At 41.3% G+C, this 11,484-nt stretch overlaps 1 protein-coding gene across 1 annotated transcript in view; it reads right to left on the bottom strand.

Moving 5' to 3' along the window:
- Positions 1-1,595: 1,595 nt before the first annotated feature.
- The window catches only part of ATOH8 (atonal bHLH transcription factor 8), a 45,170-nt gene continuing 35,281 nt past the window's right edge, over positions 1,596-11,484 (bottom strand). The window contains exon 3 of the mRNA XM_060769276.2: positions 1,596-4,677. Within this exon, the coding sequence (XP_060625259.2) occupies positions 4,672-4,677 (6 nt within the window). The 3' untranslated portion in view covers positions 1,596-4,671. The remainder of the gene's footprint in view (positions 4,678-11,484) is intronic.

Genomic DNA, 11,484 nt, shown 5'->3' with positions numbered 1-11,484 from the left:
CATTAAATCACTACTGACCAAGAGGTCATGAGTTCAAAGCCAGCCCGACTTGGAGTGAGCTTCCGGCCATTAGTCTAGATTGCTGTTGACCTCTGCAGCCCGAAAGACGGTTGCACCTGTCAAGTAGGAAATTTAGGTACTGCTTTATGTGGGGAGGCTAATTTAACTAATTTACATCATAAAAAGACCTTCCAGCAGCATGCAGAAGAATGAGGAAGTACTCTATCAAAGGACTCGGTGTCACAATGGACGGTGAAGCGGCAGCTCCCCGTATGACTGGAATAAAGCCGGAATTGAGCATACCCTCATGAAGCCAGAAAGCTGGAATATTAAATTGCCTCTGTGTCTGTCTATAGATGTTGTATGTCTAACTGACATTGAATGTTTGCCATATATATATGCATTGTAATCCTCCCTGAGTACCCTGTGGGGTGAGATTGGTAGAATATAAATACTATAAACAAACAAACAAACAAATAAATAAATAATGTTAACTTATTCTATTGAGAAGCTTACAGGTTTCAGAGTGGAATGAAAGAAATATCTGCAACAGACCATTCAGGCAAGTTATCAATTAATGTTGCAGTCACAAAAGGATGAATATGCATCCTTAACTCATTTACAAGGGTTGAATGAAAAGTAATGCCTCCACCTTCGTCACTTGGGTTTGGATGGGAGTATTTTAATAAATCAAACACAGAAATAATTATTAGAATGTACTCTTTAACTACCACTATTCACTTTTCCACATAATCACCAGACCATTGGATACATTTCTGCCAACAATGAACAAATTCTCTGAAGCCGCCACGGAAAAAGTCGACACTCTGTTTCCGCAACCCATCGTGCACAGATCTTCCGATAAACAAGCAAAGCAATAACGTGACCCACACGTTCTTGTGAAATGCCGATTATGCTTGAAATTTCTCTCTGAGTGATATGACAATAATCCTGAACCAATCTGTCAACCTTTTGCTTGTGAAACTCAATAGTTGCTGTCACAGGACATCCAACTCTTTGTTTGTCATGCAAATCAGATGTTCCCACCTCAACATCTTTAAACTTACTCGTCCAATGACGCACAGTACTCACATCAACACAATCACCATAAGCAGCTTGCATTCTCTGATGAATCTCCTTTGGGGTGACACCTTCTGCTGTCAAGAATTCAATGACTGCATGTTGCTTAAGTCGCATTGACCGACCATATGTGCAGGGTTCCATACTTTGCACTTTAACAGCACAAACGTTCAATGCTAAGGCTTCCTGCCAAAATGGAACTGTAGAGGAGAGTCTATTGAACAAGCCAGTACCTGCTGCATACCAGTACTGCCATCTGTTGAGGAGTTACAAAGGTGGAGGCATTACTTTTTGTTCAACCCTCATATCTGTAGCAGTTAACAGAAAGAATCATATACATGACGGCAGTTGTGTGAAAACAATGCAAAATGAGGGATGTAGCAAAAATCAGCTTGTGACTGGTCGTGCAATTTGGGTTGGAACAGATAGCCTTGAGCCAGTTTGATTTCAGAAAGTTTGTGCAAGATCAGCTCGTGTAGTGAACAGATTCAGTCAAGGGAGACAACAAAGCAGGCTATGTTTTTACCCTATTACACCCTGCCAATGTAAGGCTTTTTTATTTAGTTCACAGTGACAAAATAACACATAAATGTCTGAGTATATTTTCTCTAACCATTTGTCCATTTTATATTTTATGTGTCGTAAAGAGACGCTTTCTTACAGAGAAAGCAAAGAGCACACACAACTTTTTCCATGGTTGTCCCCAGGGGGTGCTGTTATACACAGAATGCCACGGGATCCGCCACTCGACACCTTCATTAATACAAAAACTTTTACGAAAGGTTAGACTTTCTTAGAAAGGGGACTCGCATTGAGTGGCTCACTATCACTAAGCTAAGCCTCCTATGAATCTAATTTTGTTTCCAAAATGGGACAGGTGAGTTAATGTAGCCTTTCCTAAAGAATCTCCAAATACTGAACGGAGGTCTGGTTGATGCTTCCCATGCTTGAAATGAAGCCAGTTCCTCAGTGTAACAAAAGTGGGGGAAATGGTAGCTGAATTCCCTAGATTTTTACTTAGAGTTTAAATGATATATGGTCAGCGCTTCAAAGGATCTGTTCTCTCAATTTTTTGTGTGTGTCAAAAGCAGCTTGAGAAATGGCAAATGCTTCTGGTGTGAGAGAATTGGCTGTCTGCAAGGGGACACCCAGATGTTTTACCATCCTGTGGCAGGCTTCTCTCATATCCCCACACGAGAAGCTGGAACTGACAGACAGGAGCTCATCCCACTTCCCAGATTTGAACTGCCAAACTTTCGGTCAGCAATCCTGCTGGCACAAGGGTTTAACTCATTGCACCTCGTTGTTCTCTCAATAATAAACATTCAGTGACATTACACTATGATGATAACTTAATGAGGAATACATTTTTTGCAGAACAAAAGGAGTGACTTCCGTGGCTTTCTGTGGTAATGAAGTGTAGCCTCATTAAATGTTGGAAGAGGAATTTCACAGGATTCATGGGCAGGCTCATTCTACTGTTTTGTGCATTATTACGCATACTGAAGCAATAGGAAGTACAATAGGTTTCTGGGTTGTTGTCGGTTTTCCGGACTATATGGCCATGTTCTAGTGGCATTCTCTCCTGACGTTTTGCCTGCATCTATGGCAAGCATCCTCAGAGGTAGTGAGGTCTGTTGGAACTAGGAAAAAGTTTTTTCCTAGTTCCCTTTTTCCTAGTTCCAACAGACCTCACTACCTCTGAGGATGCTTGCCATAGATGCAGGTGAAACGTCAGGAGAGAATGCATCTAGAACATGGCCATATAGCCCAAAAAAGCCTACAACAACCCAGTGATTCTGGCCATGAAAGCCTTCGACAATACACAACAGGTTTTGTACTGGAAGATAACAGCTTTTGCCATTAGACAGTGTTTTGAAAAATAACTAGTTACTTTTGGAAGATAAAATTAACTTTAAAAATATATCTATGTATATGGTTACAACCCGCTTCTAACACATAGGATAAGTATTACTGATTTGTGATGGAGCCCCCGATGGTGCAATGTGCAGGACTGCTGACCAACAAGTTGGCGGTGTGAATCCAGAGAGAGCAGGTGAGCTCCCTCTGTCAGCTCCAGCTCGCCATATGGGGACATGAGAGAAGCCTCCCACAGGATGGTAAAAACATCAAACATCTGGGCATCCCCTGGGCAACGTCCTTGCAGGCAGCCAATTCTCTCACACCAGAAGTGACTTGCAATTTCTCAAGTCTCTCCTGACATACACACACACAAACATGATTTGTGATGTCTATTGATCAGTCAGGCACATTTTTAACATTACACTTATGTAAATCAAACATGAATATAGCTATCTTATGCTTACATAACAGAAAAGCCAAATGTACAGCTAATTTATACTTGCATTTTGACTGAAATTTGGAAACCTCTTTTCTTCAAAAGCCCCAATTTCTTCACTGTAACACTAAGTTAGATACTTCATTGCTAGCAGATGTTGCACAGATGACATGCGTTATTTATGAAGCCAGCTTACTCCAACTGAGTTTCGCCATACCTTTTTTTTACTTCAATTTGAAGTGAAAGATACAATATAGATCAAATGCCTTTGCATTACATGGGTTTGCAAGATTTATCCAGATTCCAAAATGTAACTTGGCAAACAGTTTTGGAATAGTTCTGCTGCTTTATGCACGGGCTATTCTCTTCCTCTTCTTACACACACGCACACACACACACATCTATTGGATTAAAAGGTAAAATTTTAAAACTGTAAAAAAAAAAAGCTTATTGTGTAGCAGTTCGCATTTGTCACTATTTTAACCCCCTATGCACGTGAGTAGGGAAAAACCCTGCTTCTTGCCAAAGAATAATAAACTTGCCGAAAGGGAATCGGGGAGAAATGCGTCTATATCTTGGCTGTATTCCGGTTCAGATTTTCATCTCAGTGCTTCGGAGAGTTCCACAGTCATGGCATATAGAAAAACCGTTCGGTTTTGATTTGTGGCCAACAGCCACACTATTTAAGGAAAGAATGGGGACCAGAGTGTTCTACTTCCGGATGGCAATATTTAAGGCAAAAATGAGAAACAAGTGCCCCAGTCCAAAGCCAACTTTTGTATAAGGAAACAAAGTAAACATCCATTGTGTGTTCCATTTTGGTCTCATATCTGTCCTGTATTGCCTTCAATGGGTTGGGCATCTTTATTCATCATTTTAATGGCATTCCAATGAAAGTAACCAGTATCCTTCTCATTTGGATTCAGATGCATGCAGAAGGCGTCCTCCTCCATGTCTCTGCTTAGGGGCAACTATGGAGGAACTCCCACCAGATCTTTGGCATTGACTATGACACAGCAGCGTACTATAAACTCAATGTAGTGTTTCCTATGGAAGCAAAGGTGGTGGGGGAAAAGTGCTCAATACATTGCACATACTAAAGTGTGATTGGCTTAAAAAGAAAGAAGAAAACATCTTCATCTCCTCAGAAGGGTTCCTCACATTCTCAAGTTCCAATTGTCAGCCTCCACCTTCCAAACAGAAACGTTTTCCTCTCTTCAGCCACACAAATGTCGACAGCTTGGAATGGAACATCGGGACGGGACGGTTGCTGGTTCCACTCTTTTGGGGGATCACTCCTGGAAATAAATGACATTTTCTTTGAATATCAGGAAATAGCTAAGGAGTCACTTTGATTCTTGAAAACATATTCAGAGGTAGCCACGTTAGCATGCAGCAAAACACAACAAAATCCACAAAGCAGCGATAACTCTTATCTGGCAAACTTCAAAGCAAAAATCAATTATGTAAGCTTTCAAAACATTCATGATTTGTATGTCAAAGATGTTTAAAATAATATAAGTGGACAAAAAGATGACAAAAAAGGAGGCAGTTAACTTCCCACAAAATAGGGACAACTGAATCTCAAGGGAAGTTACTTTTCGTTGTATGTCTGCTTTCAAGTTCCCTTTTTCGTCTTATGGTGACCCCATACATTTCATAGGATTTCATTAAGCAAGGAATATTTAGAAGTGGTTTTGCCAGTTACTTCCTATGGAACATAACATACAGCACCTGGGATCCATTAGCGGTCTTCCATCTGAGTCTGACCAGGGCTGACCCTGCTTAGCTTTCAAAATCAGAGCAGATCTGGTGCCTGTCTATCACTGCCTTTTATCCCTAACCCTCTCATGGCAAAAGAGAGGAGTTGCTTCTGCCTGCCCTGAAATTTCCCAATTCTATCTTAAATGACAAAGAGACACTGATGGCACAGTGGGTCAAAGCACTGAGCTGCTGAACTTGTTGACCAAAAGGTTGCAGGTTTGAATCTGAGGAGCGGGGTGAGCTCCTGCTGTCAGCCCCAGCTTCTGCCAACCTTGCAGTTCGAAAACATGAAAATGTGAGTAGATCAATAGGTACCACTCCGGCGGGAAGGTACGGCGCTCCATGCAGTCATGCCAGCCACATGATCTTGGAGGTGTCTATGGGCAACGCCGGCTCTTCGGCTTAGAAATGGAGATGAGCACCAACCCCCAGGGTCAACACGATTGGACTTAATGTCAGGGGAAAACCTTTACCTATCTTAAATGACAAGAAAAAAATATCTGAGACAGAATGTAGGTCTTTGATACCATTTTTCGGGGCTGATTTTAAACATGCCGCATTATCACAGGGTATCTATGCTCTACACCACTGGAGAAATTATACTGTTTAGATGGTATTGCAGCACTTGACATCTAATGAAAGGACCAAAGCAGTGACATCTCTGGCCCATCCCCTGTTTGGATGTATGCCAGCAAGATAATGCCTTAAATCATTGTCTTAGAATGGAACATCGGGACAGGATCTACAGAGATACTGACAGGAACACCTCAGCAAGCAAGAATCCAAAAGTGGCAGGTTGAAATCCAGAACCTCAATCAGTGGCTTATACTGGATGAGAAACCCACTCCTGGGCACATAGAAGACTGGGTGACTTGGAAGGCACTGAACAGACTGTGCTCTGGCACCACGAGATGCAGAGCTAACCTTAAGAAATGGGACTACAAAGTGGAGTCCACGACATGCAAGTGTGGAGAAGAGAAAACCACAGACCACCTATTACAAGACAATCTGAGCCCTGCCACATACATAATGGAGGACCTTCTTATATTGACACAAGAGGCACTTCAAGTGGCCAGCTTCTGGTCAAAGAAAATTTAGCACAATGCCAAGTTTTTAAAAAATGTTTATGGTTTTTTTTTAAAAAAAACATTATAACTGTATTCACAATTTGCTTCTGACACAATAAATAAATAAACCAGTTAATGAAATGTACTTTATGATAGAGATATATGTAAGAGCTCTTGGGAAGTAACTGAAATAAAATGCATCCAAATGTCCTAAAAAACCCCCCACCCTATCCGAGATCTAAGAAAAGTGAATGCCTGTAGGCAATATGTATGGTATGATGTCATGAACAAATTTTAGCTGATTTCTGCCTATATTCAATCATTAGATAAAACAATGTGGTTCTTTTTAATAGATACATTTTCTTTTCCCCAAAGGAAACAAAGATACCTTCCTACAGTGCAAATACGGAGAAAGAAGAGTCAGGAGAAATTGTGTAGTCAAAACATTATCCTCAGAGAGACAAAATACTGCAGTCCTTCAAGTAAATAACTTCCCAGCCTTCTCCACTTCTCAAGACTTTGAAACTGAAACACACACGAGAATCACAAATGAAAACATTCTTTTCCTTCCTCCTCTTCTTCGCAAATACGATCATATACTTTGCATTGTGAATGTCCAGATTAATTCAGTTTCCCAAAATGATTATTAAGGAACCCACTTGCTGTCGAATGCTTTCATGGCTGGAATCACTGGGTTGTTGTAGGTTTTTCGGGCTATATGGCCATGTTCTAGAAGCATTCTCTCCTGACGTTTCACCTGCATCTATGGCAAGCATCCTCAGAAGGTTATGAGGTCACAACTCCGTCATTAATTCAACTAACCATATAATTCCTATACTTACAAAGCCCTGCCTTTCCCCATGAAGATGAATGGACCACCCCTCAGCTTGGGATCCCACAGAGGACATAAAACCCTTGGACCCAAGCTGCATATATTTCATTCTTGCTGGTGATTTTCCCCCATTAAATTAAATTATAAATGTGGGGATGTTAATTGGTTATGGTGCTTGATTGTTTTATAGAGCTTGGTCAGTCCCTAGATCAGTGGTTCTCAACCTGTGGATCCCCAGATGTTTTGGCCTACAACTCCCAGAAATTCCATCCAGTTGTTAGGATTTCTGGGAGTTGAAGGCCATAACATCTGGGGACTCACAGGTTGAGAACCACTGCCCTAAAGAGAGGCGCCCAGTTTACCCAGAAGTAAGATAAATAGATCTTTTGGACTGTAAAAATATTTGAAACCAGATGAGACTTTAGCCCTATCTTTGGCTTTCTGGGCTTCAAAAGCAACAGCCTGCCGTGTATTAGTAAACAGATTGTGCATGAAACATAAACTCATGGTGCCTTTATATAAATAAGAAACAAATATTTATACATTTCAACACAAATCAATTCCGGGGGGAAAATCTGCAAAATGCTTTAATTCCTGTTTCGGTATCTCAGAGTTTCTTGAAATGAGGTCTGAACCAGTAGCTGAGATCTAGGATGCTGGGGACATAAATAAAACACTTTGGACAGAAATGTCAGTATGTACCTTTTTTTTTTTGATGACATGGTCCTTGAGATTTCTTTAGGTAGAGAACAAGGTATTGCCAATGGAAGAGGCACAGGTGTGAGATGCTTTGAATCATAGCCTCTGTTTTTCTGTTGTCCCAAGAAATATTTTTTGTTAAATATTATGCATGCATCTCATGTGCAGAGTTCACTTTTTCTCCTGCTATTTTCAAGCTTCATCAACATTTGCACTGAACTTCATACACTGACATTTCACCTAGAGCCAGTTTGGTATAGTTGTTAGCTTAGGATTTTGAGAGGTAAGACTGAAATCTATGGAAACCCACTGAATGGCTTTGGCCAAATTGAACTCTCTCAGCTTCAGAGGAAACAATGACAACCCCTCACTACCTCTGAGGATGCTTGCCATAGATGCAGGCGAAACATCAGGAGAAAATGCTTCTAGAACATGGCCATATAGCCCGAAAAACCTACAACAATCCAGTGATTCCAGCCATGAAAGCGTTCGACAGCAAGTGGGCTCCTTAATAATCATTTTGGAAAACTGTGAATTAATCTGGACATTCACAGTGCAAAGTATATGATTGTATTTGTGAAGAGGAGGAGGAAGGAAAAGAATGTTTTCATTTGTGATTCTCGTGTGTGTTTCAGTTTCAAAGTCTGAGGATGCTTGCCATAGATGCAGGCGAAACGTCAGGAGGAAATGCCTCTAGAACATGACCATATAGCCCGGAAAACCTACAACAACCCAATGACAACCCCCCTCTGAACAAATTTTGCAGTGAAAACAATGTGATAGGTTCATCTTAGGGATGTCATAAGTCGGAAATGGTTCGAAGGTAAACAACAATGCCACCAATTAATCTTGCATTTCTTTCCTTCTTTCCTTCCTTCTTTCTCCTTCTCCTTCTTTTGGAGTAATAAGTAATAATTTCAGAACAAAGTTTCTTGCAGGGGTCTAAAGACTAACATAGTTTTAATTGACAGGGCCCTGTCTCAAATAAATGAGAGAAGAGATAAAAAGAAATGTTTAAGGGCCATGAAATGCTAAGATCCATTTGAAATGGGCTGTTGAAGGGGAAAAAGGCCAGGAGTGCTCTCTCCAAGTATGCGTAGAAAAGAGAGGGGACTTTCCACAAGACCTCCTGGGAGTCAAGGTCTGATACTTTTCTCAGGAAAGCCCTTTCTACACTGCCATATAAAATCCAGATTATCTGCTTTGAACTGGATTATCTGGCAGTGTAGACTCATATAATCCAGTTTAAAGCAGATGATATGGATTATCTGCTTTGATAACCTGGCTTATATGGCAGCGTAGAAGGGGTTTGAGTCAATTGAAATCAAAAAGTCCATCAATAGTGACAAACACAATTATCCTGTTAGAAGTTCCTCTTGGATTCTGCGTGTAATCTGATCTTGTGAAGCAGTAAAGTTATCCAGACTATGTAATTTTGTTAAGTGAATTAAGTGGAGTTCACTTGTGGTTTTACAATTTAAGGGGGAAATTCCACGTTCCGAAGTGAGTGCTGGCTTACCAAAGAAACATTGGGTGAATGTCCCATTTAGTCCAATTCTCTCCTCAATGCAGGATCTCCAGTAAGAGCATCCTGAACAGGCAGATCTTCAGACTCTTTTTGAAGATGTTTAGAGAGAAGACGGTTGGTTATATTGCAGCACCCCTCTTATTGTCAAGAGGTATGCAGGATGTATTTTCATTCACTGCAGGACCAAATTTGGCATAAATACCCAATATGCCCAAATTTGAATACTGGTAGGATTGGGAGGGGGGGGATAGATTTAGTCATTTGAGAGTCGTAGATGCTGGGGTTTATAGTTCACCCACAAACAAAGAGCATTCTGAACTCCACCAACGACGGAATTGAACCAAACTTGGCACACAGAACTCCCATGACCAACAGAAAATACTGGAAGGGTTTGGTGGGCATTGACTTTGAGTTTTGGAGTTGCAGTTCACCTACATCCAGAGAGCACTATAGACTCAAACAATAATGGATCTGGACCAAACTTGGCATGAATACCCAGTATGTCCAAATGTGATCACTGGTGGAGTTTGGGGGAAATAGACCTTAACATTTGGGGGTTGTAGTTACTGGGATTTGTAGTTCATCTACAATCAAATAGCATTCTGAACGCCACCAACGATGGAATTGAACCAACTTGGCACACAGAACTCCCAGGACCAACAGAAAATACTGGAAGGGTTTGGTGGGCATTGACTTTGAGTTTTGGAGTTGTAGTTCACCTACATCCAGAGAGCACTATAGATTCAAACAATGATGGATCTGGACCAAACTTGGCACAAATACTCAGTATGCCCAAATGTGTACATTGGTGGAGTTTGGGGGAAATAGACCTTAACACTTGGGGGTTGTAGTTGCTGGGATTTGTAGTTCACCTACAATCAAAGAACATTCTGAACTCCACCAATGATGGAATTGAACCAAACTTGACACACAGAACTCCCACGACCAACAGAAAATACTGTGTTTTCTGATGGTCTTTGGTGACCCTTCTGACATCCCTTCACAACCCCCTCAGGGGTCCCAATCCCCAGGTTGAGAATTGCTGCTTTATGAGATTAGCATCAAATCAAGTTCATATCATGGGCTACTTTTACTATTAGTAGAGTGGGGCACCTGCTTCAGGATGAAGATGCTGGGTGATGAACTGATATAGGATAGATTTGCATGAGCAAGTCCTTGGTTGCAGTGGTCAAGACTATCTTCTTTCCTAGGTCGAAGGATTATTCAAATGTGGGTCAGTTTTGCATACTGCTTGCCTGAAGCTGCAAAATGGCTTGTGTTTGGCTTTGTTGTGGAACGATAGTGGCTGGGCAACCGTAACAACCGGTCAGTGAGCTGTGCTTGGTTTTCTGCCTTGCAAACTGTATGGGCCTCCCTTAGCAAAAGTGAAATTGCCAGAAGGGGAAAAGTTCATTCCTTCCTTCTTTCTTCTTCTTGCTGCTGTCAAGTACTTATTACACTTTTCTTTCAGGCAGGAGGCATTTTGTAAAACACTTGTGAAGTTTATAATTTCTGCAGTTGACAGCTGCCTTAATAAACCTGGTGAACTGGCAAAGGAGGGGAGTGTTTCGCTAAGCCAAAGCGCTTGTGGAATTCAGCTGAGCTGCCATTCCTTTGTGTTTTCAACTTCCAATGGGGTGCCTCAAGTCATGCTTTCCCACTCAGTGAAGCTCCAGGGTCTTGGCAGAGCACAACTGTCTCTTCTCAGCGGTCATGGATCTGGGGACTTAGCACACAATTAGCCTAGAAGGTGTCCTGTGGAAGACCCACTGAAATAACTAGAGCGGGCTTGAATATAAATAAGAATGGTCTCATCCCTATTCTTATATAGAACAATGAAATAAAAGGAATGTCATCCTCTTGTTCGACAATCAACATTTTTGGCAAGCACAGCTATGTTGCAATGGAAACACAACAACCCTGCTAGGTTAATGCAGTGTTGGAGTTTGTTACATTGTGGCACACACAACACTAAACTAGCATGGCAAAGAATTAGGTAAGGATTATATGTATAGCTCAAAATTAAATCTACAGTTTGGGAAATAGCCACTGTCCTTTAACATAAAGCATGAAAAACACAGCTTCTAAGCCACATTTAGCATTATAATGAATTCAGTGGTGGAGTGGCAGTTGTACCTTTTAACCCCAAACCCATGAGTTCTCGGTGGTGCAATGGGTTTAAACCTTTGTTCTGGCAGGACTGCTGACCCAAAGG

Source organism: Anolis sagrei, chromosome 3 (genome assembly GCF_037176765.1).
Source record: "Anolis sagrei isolate rAnoSag1 chromosome 3, rAnoSag1.mat, whole genome shotgun sequence".
In the NCBI taxonomy this organism is placed as follows: Eukaryota; Metazoa; Chordata; class Lepidosauria; order Squamata; family Dactyloidae; genus Anolis; species Anolis sagrei.
This window is presented reverse-complemented; position numbering and strand designations above follow the sequence as displayed.